General features: G+C 36.5%; 1 protein-coding gene and 1 long non-coding RNA gene across 2 annotated transcripts in view; one reads left to right on the forward strand and one right to left on the reverse strand.

Moving 5' to 3' along the window:
* Positions 1-11,249: 11,249 nt before the first annotated feature.
* Positions 11,250-16,965, forward strand: LOC107581455 (uncharacterized). The gene is made up of 4 exons (XR_001608833.1): positions 11,250-11,281; positions 14,750-14,846; positions 16,591-16,695; positions 16,891-16,965. It is a non-coding gene; the product is annotated as an uncharacterized lncRNA (long non-coding RNA).
* adcy1a (adenylate cyclase 1a) overlaps positions 14,846-22,461 on the reverse strand; it is a 55,411-nt gene continuing 47,795 nt past the window's right edge. Inside the window, exons 16-20 of the mRNA XM_016267017.1 lie at positions 22,262-22,408; positions 22,038-22,136; positions 20,031-20,145; positions 16,868-16,992; positions 14,846-16,787 (exon numbers count right to left, since the gene is read on the reverse strand). Coding sequence (XP_016122503.1) covers positions 16,491-16,787; positions 16,868-16,992; positions 20,031-20,145; positions 22,038-22,136; positions 22,262-22,408 — 783 coding nt within the window. The 3' untranslated portion in view covers positions 14,846-16,490. The remainder of the gene's footprint in view (positions 16,788-16,867; positions 16,993-20,030; positions 20,146-22,037; positions 22,137-22,261; positions 22,409-22,461) is intronic.

Consider the following 22,461-nt stretch of genomic DNA (forward strand, 5'->3'; position numbering starts at 1 on the left):
AATTCAGTTATAGGGGGGGAAAGTGTTTTTGATAATACGAGGCTCATGTTCTTTCTTTATCATGCAGTAACCATGCAAACGTGTTTCTCATGTTGGTGGTCACTAATGTCAATAACGATCATTTTACAGCCTGCTTCTCAGCGGTCAGACACTGATTTGGAAGTGCTTTATCACTGAGGACACAGAGATATTTTTGCTTAAGTGAGTCCCAGATAAAATTAAAAAAAAAGTCAATTTTGCCTTAAAAAGTCAAAATTATGAGATAAAAGTCTAAATTATGACTTAAAATGTCGAAATTATGAGATAAAAAGTCAAAATCATGCTCTAAAAAGTAAAAATTATGACATACGTCATAATTACGAGATAAAAAGTCGAAATTGTGATTTTAAAAAGTCAAAACTATGAGATAAAAAGTCAAAACTATGAGATAAAAAGTCGAAATTATGTCTTTACTAGTGGAAATTATGACTTTGAAAGTAAAAAATTATGAGATAAAAGGTCAAAATAATGACTTTACAAGTCGAAATTGACTCAATGACTTTATAAACACATTGGTCACAGGAGTCTATAATGATAAACGGGACATTCTCAAATGAGTTAATTTGGCAGTTTGGGGGACCAAGTTCAATACGCACCTTATTAATAAAGCATATACCATTAACAAACAAGCAGAATATGGCCCAGAATACGAACGCAACACGCTGAGTTGCACGGCTAGCATTTTCTTGGGGTAGAACGTGAAATTATATATATATATATGTGTGTGTGTGTGTGTGTGTGTGTGTGTGTGTGTGTGTGTGTGTGCATGTGTGTGCAAGCAGATGTGGCCAGAATATGAACGCATCACGCAAAGTCTCACGTTAAGCATTTATTCTTTATAAAAGTTTTCTATGGAGGAAAGTGCTTAAATTTAGCGTGTTGCATTCATATTCCGGGATCATCCGCTCGCCTGTACACACATAGTTTATATTTTTCATAAACTGAATAATAGATGTGTTTTTTTATATCACTGTCTCCTTCCACAAAGCCACGTAAGCGTTTTCTCACTGACTTCTCTTGAACTTGTTCATTAAAAAGATTTGTTCTGATCAATTCACACACACATTAAGTGACCATTTTTGCTAATTACATCTTTATGCCAGTAGGTGGTGACAAATGAATATCTTTTATGTTTTTTGAGTGAGTTATTGAATCACTGAATGATTTTAGGCCTTCAATTGGACAGTGCAGACGTGACAGGATTAAACCAGTTCAATTTGCTCAATATTTTTGATAATTTTTGTTACATGCTTGAAATTGAAATTACATTTTTTAGGGATTATTTTTCAAAATGCATTCCTTTTTAATTTGAACGCAGTCAGACATTCTGCCCTCAGTTCTTTTAGTTTGGGACTTTGGATTAATATATGTATATACATTAATTTGTACTTATACTTTAAAACATTAGATAACACATTTCCCACAAAGTAATCCCAAGGACTAAAATGGCACGTTTTGGTAGTCAGTTCATATACTAGGCCTACTTTGTCCATATATTAGTCTTTCTTCTATATAGGCAGGCCTGATGTAGGAGTCTCTGGCTTTCTGGTAGACTCAGTTGTGATTTCATTATTACTCCTAAAGTACAAGTAATTTGGCTAAAAACAGTTTGGAGGACCAGGTCCAGTACATACCAGCATATAGCCCAGAATATGAGGGTAGAAAACACTTAACGTGGCTTAGTGGAAGGAGACAGTGATATAAAAAAACACATCAAGTATTCAGATAATTAAACTTTATTAAAAGGAAAGCAGATGAACCCGGAATATGAACGCAACGTGCTGAATTTAAGTGCTTTCCTCCCATAGAAAACTGTTATAAAGAATAAAGGCTTAACGTGAGACTTTGCTTGTGTGTATATATACATACAGTGTGTATATATTATATATAAACATATATATATTTTGATTTATTTCATGTTCTACCCCAAGAAAACGCTTAACGTGCAACTCAGCACGTTGCGCTCAAATTCTGGGCTATATTCTGCTTGTCTGTATATTGTATGGTATATGCTTTATTAATAAGGGGTGTGTTGAACTTGGTCCTCCAAACAATTAACTTGTTTCAGAATTTCCCGTTTATCATTATAGACCACTTTCCTGTGACCAATGTGCTTATAAAGTCATTAAGTTAATTTTGACTTGAAAAGTAATAATTTCGACTTTTTAAAGTCATAATGTCGTCTTTTAAGAAATAATTTGGACTTTTTATCTCGTAATTTCGACTTTTTAAGTCATGAATTTGTTCTTACGTGGTGGAAATGGGCTTCCATAGTGATGCAGCAATTTTTGGTACTCAATTATTAATAATAATGCATTTTAAAATATAATTAATTCCTGTGATGCAATGCTGATTTTTCAGCATCATTACTCCAGTCTTCAGTGTCACATGATCATTCAGAAATCATTCTAATATGCTGATCTGCTGCTCAAGAAACATTTTTTATTATTATCAATGTTGAAACCAGTCGTCCCTGCTTAATATTCTTGTGGAAACAAAAACAGAAAGATGATAGAAAGTTAAATGAACAGCATTCATTTGACAGAAATCTCATGTAACATTTAAAAATGTCTTCACTGTCATTTTTGACAATTTAATGCATTTAAAGATTTTTGATAATACCAGACCACGAAAAAAAAATTTAAATTTGGGAAGAAAACTACTTTTGTTTAATATCTATAAAAAAAAATATCTAAAAAAAAAAAAATCAGCAACATTTGTTTAAAATTTCAATGCAAGACCTTAGGGCTTCCATATGAGTTACAAATATTTACACTGCTTGTTTAGTTTTAGTTTATTTGTTCTTTATTAATCCACATGTCACCACCAAACAAAAGTTTTTGTTTGTTGACATTCCTAAATCTTTAAGAAAAAGACATTTACAGCCGCTGGAAAGAGCTGAGGTTATGTTTACAGTGCGTGTAACTTAAACAAGAGTGCACTTGTGCATGTCAATAAATAGCAAGTGGTGTTTCTGCCGTAGTATGACAGGTGTTAGTTTTATTGTCCGGCAGAAGCCATGTGCATCTATGTTTCCATTCACGGTAGGGCTTCTATGTTTGTGTTTTCAGCTCAAATGAGACAAAACAAACCAGTCAGACATTTAGCTTCAAAAAATGTAACCCTCTTGAGGCAATAAAATCATGAAAACATCAGGTCAGTGTCCTTAAATAACCATCAGCATGGAGTACCCCCCACTCCACCCCCGACAAGCCCACCTTTATTAACAGCCTACTCAAATGACCTTGTTTTTCTGAATAAAAGAATGTGAACGTGTGTTAAGCCTTGTGGGAGTGCGAGTACTGACAGAATATCCTCAGACCCTTGAATTTGGTTTTCCATGACAAGCTTAATAAAGTAAATCCATTGTTAAAGAGAGCCATTTAGACATGTTGTCTCGAGAATCTCGGGAGGCTGGTGTCACTATTGTTTTCATAACTTTGACATCAAAGAGTCTGGAAAAAAAAAGTTATCAAAATAGTGTAATTTAGGGTCAGGGTCAGGGCCAGACCCACTTTGAAAGAAGGAGAAACAACATGCACGCCCACAATGACATCAGCAGATCCAACATAAACAGCAGGACATAAAAGGTCATGTGCGTTGCAAAAGCTCTCATGTTTAACTCCAAAAGAGCCATCAAAGAAGACAAAAACATTCAGAATGACACAGGAGAATTGCTGGTTAAATAACAGAAGTGCGGATCAGTCGCATAAACAAAAATGGACAAGCATTCGCTTTTAAATCATATCTGAATTTACATTTTAAAAAATCAGCACATAACAAATTATATATACCTGCAGCTTTAGAGTTTGTCACGCTGTGACATATTGTTCATCTATTGGTCGTACATCTTGACGTGTTATAAATTCGAAGGTCAGAGTTCATTAAACCTAAACTCTGAAATGCAGAGAAATTCATCTGAGCTTGTGTTTCAGTCTCCCGCTTTCACACGCAAATGGAAGTCAGCGTAACAAAAGTTTAGTGTGATCAAATGTTAGTGCCTTAAAAGCTTAATTTGGCACAGAGAGTCCAAATTATGATGCTTGGAAGCAGCACTAACCTTTTTTTTTTGTCTTTGCCTTTGTAATGGCTATAATTCTCTCTTTTATTATCAGGTGGAGAAGTTTAGCTGGTTTGCATGATGGCAGGTTAGCCCCTACTGGTAGATGTTGTAATTACTGCATCTTTACCCACAAAACATGCAATATATATTGCTTACATTTCATATATATAGTATAGTAAATATAGTAGATTTTTATTGATAGTCGATTTGCTTTTGGAGGCCTTTAAAAGCATAAATTAGAGTTTGTTGACTCACGTCATAGCTCAGAATAGTCGCTAGTGAAGGGCTTGGGATTGTCTGATTTCTATCAGCCATTAAATGTTGTTATGACATCATGCCATTGTAGTCACATGAAATGTATGGCTTGTGTGATTGGCTTAAAATGTTCTGTGGTCCCAAAAATCTAATTGCATACTTCCAGGAGGTCCTGGACTAGTGAAACGTCCATTGAGATGAATGCTAATTGATAGCTTTCTCCAGGTATAGACTTATTTGTCCAACCAAGGCTTGTTGGAAAAATGTTCCTGTGGTGATATTTCTGCTAAATATATTCTTGCATGTGACTTTCAAAGTTAATGTCTAGTGAGTGGTGCTAAAAGTGTGTTCAGTTTTATCCAAAGCAGATGAAGATGAATCTGGCAACATTTTATTACACTGGTTGTTGTACATAAAACGGCAGTCTGGAAATTAAATGTCCAGTGAGTAACACTTAAATCTTAATACTTGAAAATAACGCACCACCTACACTAAACCCTAACCTTAACCAATAGTGTTAACAGAAGTAAATGTGAGATCAAAACGCATTTACTTAAAGGAATAGTACAAGGGTATTTCAATTCCATCATCATTTACTCACCATCATGTTGTGCCAAACCTGTATGAGTTACTCCCTACTATGGTCAATGTCTAGCGGAAACTGCTTGGTTACCAATATTCTTCAAATATATTTTGTGTTCAGCAGAACAAAAGAAAATCATACAGGTTTGGAACAACTTGAAGATGAGTAAATCATATATGGCATGTATGGCTTTTTTAAATAGTAAACTTGCTCAGGAGCTCACCTGGTTCTTGCTCTTGTCGGTTATGTGATTCCAACATTAAAATGCATTCGTTTTTCAAATCAATGTTTGCACTATATGATAAAAGTGATTTGAGATCATAACATAGTAATGTGCAAGGAGCTGAGTGAAAATACGTTTGAATTAATAAGTACTCTGCTCCATCATCATCATTTGTGTAAAAAGGTAAAAAAGGTATAAAAGTGATTGTTTACAGCAACCAGTGCTCATTTCAATTGGAAACTGCAGTGCACATTTATGTACATTACATTTGCATTTTTGGAGTTGTGCAAAATTGAAAGTAGAGGCACTTTTTCCAATGAGCATATGATGTGTTTATCTCTTTAAAAAAAAAAAAAAAGATGATACTGCAGATTGAGAATCAACTATTCTGTTTCACACGATTGTGTGACATGATAAACTGCACCTCTATCTGTTCTATATATAGTATTCCATGTTCACTCTACCGGGGAGGTTAAGGTAATGCAAGTGAAAACATTTTTCCCATTCCTGCTCCTTAAAAGCATGATTGTGGAATGTTCTTAAGGGTCAGGCATGGCTAAGGATGATAATCTAGTGATTAGTGCATCTTAAATCCTTCCAGATGTCTGTGCAACACACATATGATGAGATCTATCAGTTTAGTACTGTGCGTACCAGCCGAACTGAAATGTGAGATGAAAGAAGTGACACACACAGTCCATCACACACTCGCCACCTTTCACCCACATTGTCCACCAAGAGTTGAATAAAATGTTCGCTGGTTATGAATACATGACTTTGGATCAGAAATATCATAGATGATTGTGGGTGTGACAACACATGTTTGTTGTTTAAAGAAGCAGCTGCTCCGGTGCCAGATCTCCTGTCACAGCGTGCGTTTCCATCAATTCTCATGCAAGCCTTTATTCCCGAGATGTACACAGACATATAGGATGACTCTTGCCTCGCTGGACCCGAAGAATTTTCTTTCTTTCTCCGTGGTTAATGTTACATACACCATGTACTTCAGGAAATCGTTGCGATCTGTAAGTGTAATAACGGCAGTTTGACTCTATTATCAGCTTGGATGTTGTGTGTGTTTGTGGTTATGTGTGCATAATGCATAGAAGTCAAAGTGTCAAAATGGTTTTGTGTGTGTGTGTGTGTGTGTGTGTGGGAAAACTTTCTCATATGTGCTCTCATGCGCAGGTCTCCATTGTGTGTGGCTTCCTCTGGCTCGTCTCTCCAGCCAGCATGGAAATGGCCAAACGAGAGGTGTTTATTTGGTCAACGGTAAAGTCCAGGCATATCTAACACTCATTTATATGCATACACACTCACACACACACAGTCTCTTCATCTGTGTCAATTCAAGCTGGGCAATCCCACATTTCTTGGATTCAGCAAATGTGATTATGTCTTCACCTTTAACACCAGAGATGGACAGATTTTTGACAGATGTTGTAATGCTAGCTTGACTTTTGACTTCTTTTCCATCTGTTACAGATCACTTGTTAAACCTGACAGAATTTAAGTAACCTGCAGTACAGTACAATGATGTTGACACGTCAGAGTCGAGCCACTCCTGTAGGATGCAAGTTTCATGACGCAGGCCGAGCGTAATCTGCAGATATACAGTTTGGGGTTGGTAAGATTTTTTTGGTTTATGAAAGAAGTCTCTAATGATCATCAGGGCTGCATTTATTTGAAAAATACAAAAATACAGTAAAATATTTCCTATTATCAATGTTGAAAACAATTGTGCTGCTATAGTATTTATTTTTTATGAATGTGTTTACTACCACTTCTGAATTTAATGCATCATTGCATCTTCTTTCAAAAAAGAAAAAAAATCTTCAAATTTTTGAACATTTTTAGCATTTCAGCAGTTTTTTTTTTTTTGAGAAAATCTGTGCATTTCTGTGACATTATTAAATTGATTATTATTAACAAAAAGAAAAAGTTGGCAAACCAAAGCTTTAAATAAATAAATAAATAATTTAATGCATGTTACAACAGACATTATTAAATTAGCCAAAATATTCAATTCTTTTTTTTTTTTTTTTAATCTGTGGTGTTTTCGGAGGTCTAGATACCATGTCAGTCTGCTAATTTTATTACATATTTCCCACTTTTTACAGTCTTTCTCTATTATTGTTTTTGTTAAAAGGCATAAAAAGACCAATTACATTAAAAAGTAACATTTCAACAAAGTACTTTTTGACTAATTTAGCCAATTATAAAAAAATACCTCCCTGCTGCTAGCAAGCTTTGACATAAAGAATGCCATTTCTTCACATTTACTGCTGTGATCCTCTTAAAACATTCAATTTTTATGACAATGACCTCTTGTGCCACATCGTTCTCTGATTATTCCTGATCACCTGCCTCAGTAAAATCTTACAACTAAAAGTCTTATAGCTAATACTTAAATGTAATTATTATACTGGTGAGTCATGCTTTTTGTTGATGGCAGTAAAGTGGATTGATGATCTGCCAAAAGCCCATTACATTGCGACCTGCGGTGCCGAACTCATCGTATTCTGAAATGAATGGTGGAGTCTGTTTCGCTGCTATTTTGGTGTCTTTCATGTTGCCAAGTTTGAGCTTGTTAATCCGTGCAACTGAGTTTCATTGTTTGAGAGTGTGATTGATGATGCAGATTGCACTTTCTAACAAGGAGACATCGGCGAAAGCCTTCATTGTATTTTTGAGGGCAAACTGGAACGTATGGCATGCTTCACAAAAAGAGTACAAGACTGAAACTCATGAAAAGAAAAAGTTATTTTTTTAACAAATGGTCTGTGAAAAGAGGTAGGTGTGTGTGTGTATGTGTGTGTGTGTGTGTGTGTGTGTGTGTGAGAGAGAGAGAGAGAGTTTTTCTTTTTTTTCTTGGTTCAAATATTAAGGGAACAATCAATTTTATTATTTTGCACACATTATGGGAATGTTACTTTAATTATTACTTTTACTTTTCTCTGAACATTCTAAAACAAGGAGTAACCTAGTAACAAGTTAGACAAACATCCAACTAACATTTAAGGGGAAAAATGGTTCTATGAATGTTTAAAGGGGTGGTTCATAGCGATTTCACTTTTTTAACGTTAGTTAGTGTGTAATGTTGCTGTTTGAGCATAAACAATATCTGCAAAGTTACGAAGCTGAAAGATCAATGCAAACGGAGATATCGTCTTTTAAAATGCTGGCAGTTTAATGCCTACAAAAATGGCTGGTAGGGACTACAACAAGTTACTTCCCGGGTTTGTGACGTAACAAACCCAGATAAACCCCGCCCTCGGAAAAGGCAGCAAAGGGGACGAGGCCTGCGCTGCTTTAGAGAAGAGGAAGAGAAAACTAGAGGTGCACGTAAAAATCTATTCATATATGAATCGCGATTCTGTCAAAATCTGTTTAAAAAAATGTTCTAAATCAATGTTCTAAAGCAGCGGTTCTTAATACTGTTCCTTGCATCCCCCTGCTCTGCACATGCTGTGCATCTCTCTCTCTCTCTCTCTCATTCAGCTCAGCTCCAACAATGAACTGTTTCAATTATACACATATTTTCACATACTGTAGCTATGAGAAACGTTAAACATGGACGCACATACAGTTGTCGTACTGTATTAAAGCTTTAATCAGGATAAAACTGTATATTAAAAGCTAACATAAGCAGTAACATTTACAAATAACAGCGTATCTAAAAGTATGAGACAACAACAAACAAAAAACATCGGCCTACCATTAAAAGCCGTGCTTGCACAGGTTCTGCAGGATCCTCTTCAATAATATCCTCTGCTTCTCAATCGGGCTCAAACTGATAAGCGATATTAATGACGCCGTTGTTTACAATACAACCGGGGCGGGACGTTTAGACGCACACTAGAGACGGTTGAGCCAATCACAACACACTGGGCTAGCTAACCAATCAGAGCCCATCGCCTATTTCTGAGGGAGGGGCTTCATAAAAGAAGGAAATGATCAGCACATTTCTCAGAGAAGGGACAGAGCGGTGTGGAATAAAGGTAAATTATGTGAAAAATAATGCGTTTTTTAATCAAGCCTAGAAAAAAACCAGTGAACCACCCTTTTAAATAATGTTTTTGTGATAATATTTTGAAAACTTTATTAGACCAGAAAACCTTTAATAAACTTTCTATTAATGTTACAATGAAAGAAGGGTTGTTAATAACTTTCAGAAAATCTTTCCAGAATGTAAGTCAGAGTTTCTCTGTCACATCTAATATGTGAATAACTCAATTTTGACAAAAATGTCAGATAGAACCTTATAATTCCAAGGTGATGAAATATAACCCAAAAACTATAAATAGATTGGTAACAGGTTTGCAAAATTTAGCCTAAATTGAGCTTTGGAAGTTTGAACTTATGTTCTTTCTTATTGACAAACTTTAAGTTTTCCATACATTTAAGAAAAAAAACATTTGTTTGAATATCAGTAACTTAAAGGTTGAAGAGTTTTAAATGTTTAAAACTAACTTTTCATGGCTGGGTTCATTTTATATTAGGTAAAACTTTATCAGCATATCAAATAGCAACATATGAAACTCGTGTACTTGTGTACAAAGAACATGTGTTCAGTATTTCAACAGTGTTTTATCTGAACACTAATTACACAATCAGTGCTTGACAGTTTTATTTGTGTTTTATGATCTTAAAATAGAGCACGCCGTAACTTGCGTAAAATCAAAATACAACACGCTTTCATCAGTGCACACAAACCATCACAAATCCAGTCTTTGAGTCCACCACTGGATCCTCTTATCAGATATGCTGTCTGCACTGAATAGCCCTGTACTGTATGCCTGAAAGCTGTTGTGAAAGTGTTTTGTCACGATTGTTCAGTTGGCTAACTGGAAGTGGAAACTGATCATTAGCCCCATGCTGATCTGAGGCCATCTTGTCCAATCGAGTAGCTGCGTCGTTGTGATCTCAACAGCAGATGGGTTCGAAGTTTGCAAGCTGATGTCCTGTTAGCGCTGCTGTTTATCTTGGTATGTCAGCCATAAAAAAAGTCATGAGTCATTTCCTCCCCGCAGGTAATAAACACTCCTACGCCTTACTCATCAGCATGTACACAGAATACGCACACATCTTCATTTAGCAGGAAACGTTTACAGTTTCCAGTAAGAGGGGACCAACGGTTAAAAAGGGGGAAAAGACAAGTTCTGGCAAGGCGTTTGAAGGAAGGAAAAATGGGAGTGAGCGAGATCATCTTCGTATGAAAGTCATTGTGAGCGCTGATGTGCTGGAGGGCAGAGATTATCATTTGAGAGATGAGGAAAGGAATGGGCTTGGTTAAAAACTGGAAAAGCAAGCCCAGGCCTGATCTGACACCACTACAGTATGTGAACTACAGGACAGGCTGGAGATTTTCCATAAGCAAAGCTCCTTGTTAACTCACAATGGGTTCAGTAGGCTGGGCTGATTATTCCATTGCATTCACTTCTGCGTAGGGGCGCAGGTAATTCAGCAGGGATAGTTTGCAAACGCAAAAAAAGATGTTCTGTTATCATTTTCTCGCCCTCATGCCGTTTCAAACCTGAATCACATTCGTTCTTCCATGGAACACTCATCGAGATGTTCTTATCTTTTTCTCTTTTTTTGAGCGAGAGAAGACATGACCGAAAGGAAAATAAACACTTTCTAATAATAGAATTGTTTATACGAGCGTAAAATGTGTTAGTCTAGTGCTTAAAGGGATAGTTCAGCCAAAAACATCATTTACTCACCCTCAAGTTGTTCCAAACCTGTATTGAGTTTCTTTCTTCTGTTGAGAATAAAAGATATTTTGAAGAATAATCAAAAAGTTGAGGGTAGCCATAGCTTTCCACTTTGTGGAAGAAAATACTATGGAAGTCAACGGCTATCGTCAACTTACACACACTAATCAAAATATCTTCTATTGTGTTCAACAGAAGAACAACTCATAAAGGTTTAGAACAGGAGTGTCCAAACTCGGTCCTGGAGGGCCGGTGTCCTGCAGAGTTTAGCTCCAACTTGCTGACTGGTATTTTCCACTATGCCTAGTAAGAGCTTAATTAGCTGCTTCAGGTGTGTTTTAATTGGTTGAAGTTAAACTTTGCAGGACACTGCAGTTTGGACAGCCCTGGTTTAGAACAAGGTGAGTAAATGATGACACAATTTTCATTTTGAGTGAACTGTTCTTTTATGTTGTGCAATTGAACTTAAATTCAGATCCTGGGACCTCATTTATATAAACATCCAGGTTTAAAAAACGGTCTTTGTCTTGGAAAAGTGCTGTTCTCAAGTAAAAGATTGACAGGTGCCTTTTTATATGCTAATTACATTAATTGCTAATGACGTTTACAAGGCGGAGATCTGACACCATTCACCTGCACACAATTCAAGATCATTTGTGATTTATAGATTTAACATCTGGAAGAGAGGCATTGCATGTTTTTTTGTGTGCGTATATTCGTTTCTCTGAATCACATGTATTCACATTTGAGAAATGAACTTAGATCAAATGTAGGAGGGTTTATCATTTGACCTACTGGTATATACACTACCATTCAAATTTTGAGATCAATAACGTTTTTTTTGTTTTGTTTTTGACAGTAAAGACATTTATAATGTTACAAAAATTAAATTTTTTATGCCTGAAAAAATTTATTACAGTTGCCACAAAAATATTAAGCAGAACAACAATGGCTGCTTAAAATTCAGCCATCACAGGATTCACTTACATTTCAATATATTAATATATAAATCACCATAAATATATTAATAAACGAAACAGTTATTTTGCATTGTTATAATATTTGTTTTAACAGTATTTTTAATCAAATAAATGCAGCCTTGCATGGTGAGCATAAGAGACTTCTTTCAAAAACATTAAAAAATCTTACTAAACCCAAACTTTTGAATCAAGCAAAATGTGAAACTTGACAGCCGTGAGCATCATGCAAATTTATTGCATGAAAAAGAGCCTCTTAGACATTGATAATGAACTTTTCATTTATGTACAACCGAACAAGTGTTCTGTGACTGTATCCATATGAACATTTGTGACAAACAGACCAAAAAGTAATTTCTTGCTGTAAATCTTTCAGCTTTAACTCCCAAATCTCATTCATGTTCATTTAAATATAGCATGTCAAGATTTGCATTAACTCTTCTTTTTGGTTTAGAACAACATGGGGTTGAGTAGAAATATTTTTTAAAGGAATGGTTCACCCAGAAATTAAAATTCTGTCATTAATTTATATACCCTCATGTTGTTCCAAACCCGTAAGACCTTTGTTCATCTTCGGAACACAAATTAAGATATTTTTGATGAATATATGGGTCAAATATGACCCTGCATAGACAGCAATGTAATTACCACGTTCAAAGCCCAGAAAGGTAGTAAGGACATTGTTAAAATAGTGTATGTGATATCACTGGTTCAACCGTAATGTTATGAAACTACGAGAATACTTTTTGTGCGCAAATAAAACTTTATTTAACAATTTCTTCTCTTCCATGTCAGTCTTCGATGTATGTTCACAAGAGAACTATGACGCATGCGTGTGCATTCCTCTGCTTGTAAACAAGCCGCAGCGCATCCGAGTTCTATGTCAGAACGCCAGCTCCTGCGTCAGCAGCACAACACGCATGCATCGTGATACTCTCGTCGGCTACCTTTCTGGGCTTTGAACGTGTCAGTTGCCTTGCTGCCTATGTAGGGTCAGAGAGCTCTCGTATTTCATCAAAAATATCTTAATTTGTGTTCCGAAGATGAAAGAAGGTTTTACAGGTTTAGAACAACATGAGAGTGAGTAATTAATGGCAGAATTTTTATTTTGGGTGAACTACCCCTTTAAAGTGAAATTCATTTTGCAGTCATATGATGTCTATTTAAACTCCTTTTCCTATGTTGTTGGGTAGGGAAGGATGGTTTATTCTACAAGATGCAGGCCCTACATTGCAGGGTAATGTCAATTTGACACTATATGACGTTAAGAGTGACATTTGACCTCAGCAGGCCATAATAATCAGTAACTAGGGCGATGAGCGTGGGTAATGCTGAAAGGTCCATCCATCCTGACACCCTGATGTGATTGTGTATATGTATGTTTTCTCTCATAAATAACATTTGCAAGTTGTATCCGGCAGTACGATGTGTCACATCCTGTCTATTTGCTGCTTACACATGCCAGCCTGATAAGACTTCTTTGTTTTCCCCTGTTCCCCAAAATGCTTCGGAACGGGCACATCCTGTATATGAAAAAATGCAGCTCCCGGTCGGAAAGCCGTGGAAGTATGCAGAAAAGAGTAGCGGGACAATAGGCCGGATCTACGGCAGTTCCTAAAGCCTCGATGTTCTGAAGCACTTCTGTTTATTTCACACATTAATCTAATGCAAATACCCAGGCAGGAAAACACGGTCTTTTGTTGAAAAGGAAACTGGTTTTCCATCAGTCTTCATAAACTCAACTCAACTCAACAAAATTAAATTAAATACATTTTTTAAAAATGAAATATGAAGACATGGACTTATGTGGAAGAGGAAGCATTTCCGTCAGTTTCTGTAAAATAGGGAACTGGTTTTCAATCGGTCTAAATAAAATGAAATAAAATAAAAAAAAATCACATGAGAGGGTCTGAATCTTCATTGTAGAACTCGAGAAAAACAAATGGGGCAAACAATGTCAGAACTCCCAGGTCATTCACTCTCACAATCAGTCCATAGATTGACGTCTCCTTTATTCAAGGTCAAGGCCACGGCCACAACAACACAACCATTGCAAACATCACACAGAAGCCCCACATCATCTCTCATTGTTATTTTATTCCCGAACAGTGCAAACACAAGTATAAAAGATCTCAATATGAAATTTACATTCACATAGAACCATCGCAATAAATACATTGCAACCCCAAAAATAGCACAAATATTACAAATCATCAATAAAATACTCTTTTCGCTTACGCTACAATATATTTAATACGTACAATAATTTTGACCCGTATCAAATATGAAAATATCTAATCGACATGAAAATCTATTCTATGATTTTACTGTGCACACTTTATGCATTAATAAAGTTAATATATCATTAATGTTCATAACAGCAGTAAGTTAGGCCACTGTAGTCAAAATAGATCATATTAAGCCATATCAAATAGAACCATTTAGCTGTTTGGCTACATTTGTTGGATCATAGAATCTGAAATATTCAGTGATACGATAAGCATTTTGGCATTTGGCATTCATATTCATTAAAGAAAAACCAAAAATCTACATATATGAAACTCGAATGAACAGCTCCTTACTTTATTTTAATAAATATGCGAAATTCCGTACATAGCGAATGAAGCTAAATGCAGCGAAAAATAGAATCCGAGAGAGCATTCCTGAATACATAGCTTAACTTGAATTAAACGTCGAAAAATAAAAAGGAATAGCCCATTTGCGAGTCGGCATTGAGCCCCACGTGGTTTGATCAGTCCATATGAGAGTTAAGTTCGAAATGGAACCGAATGCACACAATGTCGCAAAGTTGCGCTAGAAAAGAACACTGTTTGATATGTTGGTAACCGTATGTGTTGGCACATATTCAAAGAAATACACTTTCTCCAACAGACCCTGGATAAAAAGGCAGTCCCTTCAAGAGCTCGACAAGGCGCCAATGCTACAAAACTCCCAGAAAGCTTTCCCCACAGCACCACGCACGGACCAGGTAAGCAGATACGCCGTCGGATAACGAAAAAAAGATGGTTCGTTTCATCAAGGCCATTATTCTGGGCTCATGCAGTGCTACTAAAGCATGTTTCGCAACATATCTTCGACACTTTTCACCCTCGGTTGTGTTTTTGCAGTAGGCATGCATTAGAGACACAAATCAGTTATCAAATAGAGCGACGTGACAGAATTACAGCATGCTGAGAGGGACATGCAGAACGGCATGCTTGAAGCCAAACTTCTTTCGCTAGGCATCATGGGAAATCTATCAAAGATACAGAAATAGCACAGAAAGAAAACCAAAAGATCGTTCTGAAATCCGAAATGAGGCTCGTGAGGCTTTCCAAACCGAGAGCAGGTTTGAGACGCTCGCATGCTCTGAAACAGATGCACTAAAATCCAGATGTTTAACCTAAGATCTAGAGAGCACATGACACATCCAGCACTAAAATATCATGCATGTTCAACCGTGTGGTAAAGATCGTTCCGCAAGCACAGTGAGAGATGCTACCATTGATAGGAGAATCTGAAGTGCCACCACCGACAAAATAGATGTAGAATAAATGTATATTAAGCCATTTGATTACATACTGGAAGCCAATTTGGTTGCTTTTTGTAAATAGTATTAGCGGTGACAGCCTCAATTGTGCTGGCTTCTCAATTGTATCGGTATTTCACATCCTTGACGCTTATTAAACGGAATGGGATCGGTTGTCATGTTATTACTGGAAAGGATATCCCAGAGGGCAAAGGGCAGCAGCAAGTGCATACAGATGTTTTGTCCAAGCACTAAGTGCGTACACATCACATACAGGAAAACTGTGCTGATTCAACCCACGCAAAGTTAAACATTTACCCACGTCACAGACTCGACCGACTTTCTGTAAATGATTACAAAACAGGATAGCGTTAGCATTCGCAAGTAAATCATTGCAGTCTCTGATTCACTGCGGTTGTTTAGTATTTCTGCCTCTCTCTCTCTGCAACCGCAGACGAGTGCTTGATACCCGAAGAGCTGGGAATAACTTGGCTATCAGGTCTGTAAACCAGTGACGTGTTCTTCATGTAAACAATTTATCCGAAGCAAATCTCAATATGAGCAACCAGCTTTTCCTTTGTCTTGGTGGGAAAAACCCAACACATGTTCCGTCATCTCAGAAACTGTCCTTACTCAGTCTCGTACAAAATACAGCGCTGTTTTAAATGAAACGTTTGGTCCTCACCGCTCACATGTTCAAAATATCATCGCCGTGGCATCTCTTGACATTTTCAGATGCAAGATAACACAGACGCACGCACACACACACACACACACACACACTCACACACGGTGTCTCCTCGGCTGGTGTGAAGCTGACTTTTGCAGTAGATCGCATGCTCCCGTTTAGGAGACCCTGATATCCTGTTGGTCGGGGAAGACTCATTAAAACACACACATACGTGGACACGGAAAGACATACATGCTTATTATGTACTTGCGTGAAGGGGGAGGGCCTTTCTCGGTTTGGCACGTTTGAATGTGCAAAGACTGTCTCTTCTCTCCTCATTTTTCATCTCGCTCCTACCTTGTGCTCAGTTTCCCTCCCTGCCTCTGATTTACTAATGCATCGATTGATCACCATAGAACCCGTCTTCTTGGCGATCACACCTCCATCTCCATGTCGACGGATACAGAGGGCAGGTACAAAATGCTGTTGTTTGGGGTGCTAACGTGCCCTACGGTGTGACTTTTCACCCCGTAGCTGCTGACAGCGGGTGCTGATCCCAGTTTGGTCCGGATGCAGGGGCTCGACCCGCGCTCTGGGCTCTTGGATCGCGTGTGCATGGTTCGGGCTTCCAGAAAGTAGGTGAGCATTTGACCTTTGCCCTTCACGCTGACCTGGCCGCGACACTGGAAGTGATAATAACCGGAGAGTAGGCGGAAGACATCCTCGGTCACCTGGGATGAAGAGGCAGATGAAGTCAGATTTGTTTGGAGTGGTGTGCTGGTTTGTTTAAATGATGGTGTGTTTGTTTTACCTGTATTTTTCCCTGAACCCCAGTGCTGTCCATTCTGCTGGCAACGTTGACTGTGTTTCCCCAGATGTCGTACTGAGGCCTGCGAGCCCCGATTACACCAGCAACTACTGGACCCACATTGATACCTGATCAATAATCAACAAAAATTATTAAGTAATCAGATTTAACGTCCCTTTATCTGCCATTTTTACATGTAAAACAGACTCTGTTTAAAAAATTAGGGTTGGTATGATGGTTTAATGTTTAATTGTTTATTGCTTCTTATGCTATATAATGTAAGTGTGTGTGTGTGTGTGTGTGTGTGTATATATATATATATATATACACACACACACACACACATGTATACACACAGTCAAACCAAAATTTATTCAGACACCTTAAACATTTCTCACATTATCAGTTTATTTGATATAGTTTAGAAAATGGTAATAAAATATTACAAGAACTCGGGAGTTAAACTGTCAGAACAAATTCATCTTGATACTGTCAGATAACTTTGATAGAAAGGTATGTAATGAATTCGGTTGAATAGCTGTCAGCTGTTAAATTTAAAGGGATAGTTCACCCAAAAATAAAAATTCTGTCTTTAATTACTCACCATCGTGTTGTTCCAAACACATAAGATCTTCTTTCATCTTCAGAACACAATTTAAGATATTTTTTATGAAATCTGAGGGCTCTCTGACCCTACCATAGACAGCAAGGGAACTATCACGTTCAAGGTCCAGAAAAGTACCAGGATGATCGACAAAGTAGTCCATGTGACATCAGTGGTTCAACCGTAATGTTACGAAGCTACGAGAATACTTTTTTGTGCAAAGAAAACAAAAATAACGACTTTATTCCACATTTTCGTCTCTACTGCGTCACTTGTGGATGCGCGTTCACGACAGTACCATGACGCAAGCATGTGGCGGCCCCGGCGCTGATCCAGACGTGATGACGGTGAACACAAGGCACAAGGCACACATGGGTTCAATGTCATCACATATTCTCGTAGCTTTGTAACATTACAGTTGAACCACTGATGTCACATGGACTACTTTGTTGATCATCCTGGTACTTTTCTGTTCCTTGACCTTAGTAGTTTCCTTGCTGTCTATGGGAGGGTCAGAGAGCCCTCAGATTTCATCAAAATATCTTAAATTGTGTTCTGAAGATGAAAGAAGATCTTATGGGTTTGGAACAACACGATGGTGAGTAATTATTGACAGAATTAACATTTTTGGGTGAACTATCCCTTTAAGTTAGGTAATACCAATTTAGGTCAACCAATTGCTAAGCAATGCTTAATTTTTTTCAGTCTGTGGTGTAAAAAGGTCCCATTAGCAATTAAAAAACACTTAAGTAAAACACGGTCAGTTCAAAGTGTCTGAATAATTTTTTGTCCCAAATTTTTTAAGTTCACTGTATGAAGAATTTTGGGGTATATTATGTCACAGTTTACTTTATTTTGCTATCCTCACTTACATAAATGAACTATAGTGTCCTGCACCCACTAGTAAAAAAAATATTAAAAATTATATCTGGTGTCTGAATCATTTTTGGTTTGACTGTGTGTATATATATATATATATATATATATATATATAGTTGTGCTCATAAGTTTACATACCCTTTGCAGAATATGCAAATATGTTAATAATTTTAACAAAATAAGAGCGCTCATGAAATTATTTTTTATTTAGTACTGTCCTGAATAAGCTATTTCACATAACAGATGTTTAAATATACTCCACAAAAAAAAAAAAAACTGAATTTATAAAAATGACCCTGTTCAAGTTTACATACCCTTGAATCTTAATACTGCATGTCGTTTCCTGGATGATCCACGACTGTTTTTCTGTTTTGTGATAGTTGTTCATGAGTCCTGCGTTGGTCCTGAGCACTTCAGAAAAATCCCCCAGCTCCAAACTTTTGAATGGGGTCATTTTTATAAATTCAGTTATTATTTTTTTTCTTGTGGAGTATATTTAAACATCTGTTATGTGAAATAGCATATTCAGGACAGTACTAAATAAAAAATAACATGCAATTTTCATGAGCTCTCTTATTTTGTTAAAATTATTAACATATTTGCATATTCTGCAAAGGGTATGTAAACTTAGGGTATGAACAATATTCATGAGCTCTCTTATTTTGTTAAAATTATTATCTCACACACATATACTGTATATACACATGCACACACACACTACTAAAAAATACAGTAATATTTTTACAGTTGAAAACAATAATTTCAATTTATATTTGTAAATGTAATTTATTCCTGTAATGGTAAAGCTGATATTTCAGCATCATTACATCAGTGTCGCATGATCATTCTATGATGATTTGCTGGTAAAGATTCAATTCATATTAGTATCAATGTTGAAACAGTTCAACATTTTTTAAATATAGATTTTTAAACTGCTCAATATTTTTGTGGAAACCATGATTTAATTCACTAAAACAGGTAGTGTGGCATTGAAAGAGGCCTGTAGTTGTTAATAAAAGAAAGAAATACTAATATAAATTGCAGAATTTAATTTTTCTTTACCATGTAGCCTTGGTTACATAAGCAGAAAATGTGTTTCAGAGGTGGAGAAAGCTATTACATTTTGTCATTAGTATACTGAAAAATTCCTTCTCATAGGAACACAATGTAATTACAGATTGCTCATTTGGGACCGTTTTACAGGATTGTTCCAGTTCTCCATTCTGTCTGCCCTCCTCATTAAAAATGATTTGTAGCAGGTATGTTTTCCTGAGCAGCTCCCTGTGCTAAACCTTCACTTTCTGCTGTCTGTCTGCTTAAGAAAAAAATTAATCTACTCAGCAACTAGAAGCCATAAGAGCTGAAGGGATGGATATTGTGTTAGCAGCATACCACTAATGCTTAAATAGTTAAATGTTTAAATTCATGACATTTTGTTAAGAAGTGTGTATGTAGTGTAGCTTGTTCGTGCATGTGTGTAACTGTGTGTTTGTTATATGTAATCTGTTCCTTACAAAACATGTTACACTCAGGACATCCTACTGGATGCGGGATGTCCGGCACAATGTCCACACTTACTGACGTATTTCCTCCACTTATACAGAAGCACACACACTCATTTACACACACTAACTCACACAAACACACACACGGTTGACACCTCGCTTTAACAAGGTCACTAACCAACTCGAAGCACAAAGTCATTGTAGGACTGGTAGTTGATCGCATCCAGTACATCAAACATCGCGATGGCGAAATTAGCCACTGTGCACAGGTGCTCAGAAATGGACTTCTTTACCTATTCAGAGAGAAAACGGAAAGACATTATTCATATACTACCACCTCTACACTTGTTCTGAGATGACGATAATAAACAGAGTAATTGTTGGATGATTTTATGATCAGAATATGGGAGTATTTCTGGCAAAAAAAACAAAAAAAAGCTGTTATTAACTTAATCATTTGAAGTTTTTGTGAAACACAAAAGAAGATATTTTGAAGAATGTTCATGCTGCTCTTTTTTTCCTTCAAACAACGTATCATAATGACCAGGAGCTGTCAAGCTCCAAAACAGACAAAAAATTCTTCCAAGTTTTCTGACGTCATATGATAGCTTTGTGTCGAAACAGACTGATACAGTTACTCTCTCAAAATCTTGACCTATGCCATAAATGATGTCAATCTGGTTATCATGTGCCTGAATATGAGGAAGTTCCAATATGATTTCAGGTTCACTTGCTTTTGGTGCATGGATAATGGAAGCTTGAATATTCTGGACATTTTTTTTGTGTTCAATGGAGAAATTTTACAGGTTTAGAGTGACATGAGGGTGAATGCATTATGAGAGATCATAATTTCATTTTACTAATTTAAGGTTTAAAGGGAAAGGTCATCTAAAAATTGTCATCATTTGCTTACCCTCATGTTGTTCCAAACCTGTATGACTGTTTTTTTCTGTGGAACTTAAAAGACGATATTTTGAGATATGTCTCTTTTTTTGTCCAGACAATGGAAGTCAATTGGCTCCGAAATCGTTTGTTTCCCAACATTTTTCAATGTTCCACAGAAGAAAGAAATGCATACAGATTCAGAACAACATGAGGGTGAGTAAATGATGACAGAATTTTCATTTTCATGTTAACTGTCCCTTTAATTAAGCCGTGGGCTGTGTTTATGTTAGCTTTAGGGTTAGGAGAAAATATCATTAGCTCGGTATATAAATAACTGAAGTCAATGGAAAGTCTCCACTATGACAGAAAAACAAACATGCACGTGCGTTTGCATTTGATATTAATTTTACTTGCAAAGCAGTGGGAGGTTTGAGTGGTGCCATGACATGATTTTCATCTTTCAAGGCCAAATGCAAATACACCCAAACTGAGATTAGTTTAAAACACACACACACACACACACACACAGGGTTCAGACTAATTTGATTAATTTGTACTGTTTACTTTAAAAATATCTAAACATCCTTAAAATAAATTCATTTGAAAAACACAGTTGCATAACAATATAAAATAAAATGTTATCTTTTTATGTGTAAACCTCACTTAATTTGGTTACATTTATACTTCAAACATACAAAAAAAAATCTAACTTAATTGAAGACACTGCTATTCAAGTGTTTTTTTCAGCAACATTGCATTAAATTGATAAAAAGTTACAGTAAAGTCATTTATAATCTTACAAAAAAAATCTATTTCAAAAAAAGAAAGAAAAAGAAAAAAAGCTGTTCTTTTAACTTTCTATTCATCAAAGAATCCTGAAAAAGCTAGATCACAGTTTCCACAAAAAAATGAAGCAGTACAACTGTTTTCAACACTGATAATAATAAAAATGTTTCTTGAAGCAGCAAATCAGGATATTAGAATGATTTCTGCAGGATCATGTGACAAGAATTTGAATTAGTTATTTTAAATTGTAATAATATTTCACAATATTACTGATTTTTTTTTTTTACTGTTTTTTTTATCAAATAAATGCTACTCTGGTAGACATTAAAAAAAAAGAAAATCTTACAAACCCCAAACTTTAGAATGGTGCATTCTCTAAAAACAAGTCTTTTTGCTTCTCAAATAACATATCTTGTGTTAAAGTTGTTTAGATCATTTTACTGGAAAACAAGGCAAAAATTCTGATTGAGAAAAAGATTTTTGCTGTGTTTGCCCACATACACACTCTGTGTACCTTGGATCCCTCAGTGGGGACGAGTCCGACCGCAGCCATGTAAGTACTGCCAATAGTTTTGATCTTCTCAATGTCTCTGTAGCATTCCTTATCCATCAGCTACAGACAGAGAAAGAGAGAGATGATGTGATAGAGAAATAAATAAAGCCTAGAGTGGGATTAAGGTAACTCGCACACTGAGCCAAAGCATACATATCTCAGGCTGGGAGACAAGAAATTCTCACCGCATCAAAGTCAGCGATGATCTCGTTTAGCAGCCGGAGGCATTCCACACCCATGTTGTTTCCATCCAGCTCAATGTAGAAGTCATTAAAGTTGGGGATGGAAGCGAACAGGACGCCCACCTGAGAGTAAGACTGATAATACAGGTCCTGGAACAGTGAAAGAGCAGGAAAGCAAAGAGCCATGAGACCCTCAGGGGACG

Source organism: Sinocyclocheilus grahami, unplaced genomic scaffold (assembly GCF_001515645.1).
Source record: "Sinocyclocheilus grahami isolate Dianchi unplaced genomic scaffold, SAMN03320097.WGS_v1.1 scaffold35.1, whole genome shotgun sequence".
Lineage (NCBI taxonomy): Eukaryota > Metazoa > Chordata > Actinopteri > Cypriniformes > Cyprinidae > Sinocyclocheilus > Sinocyclocheilus grahami.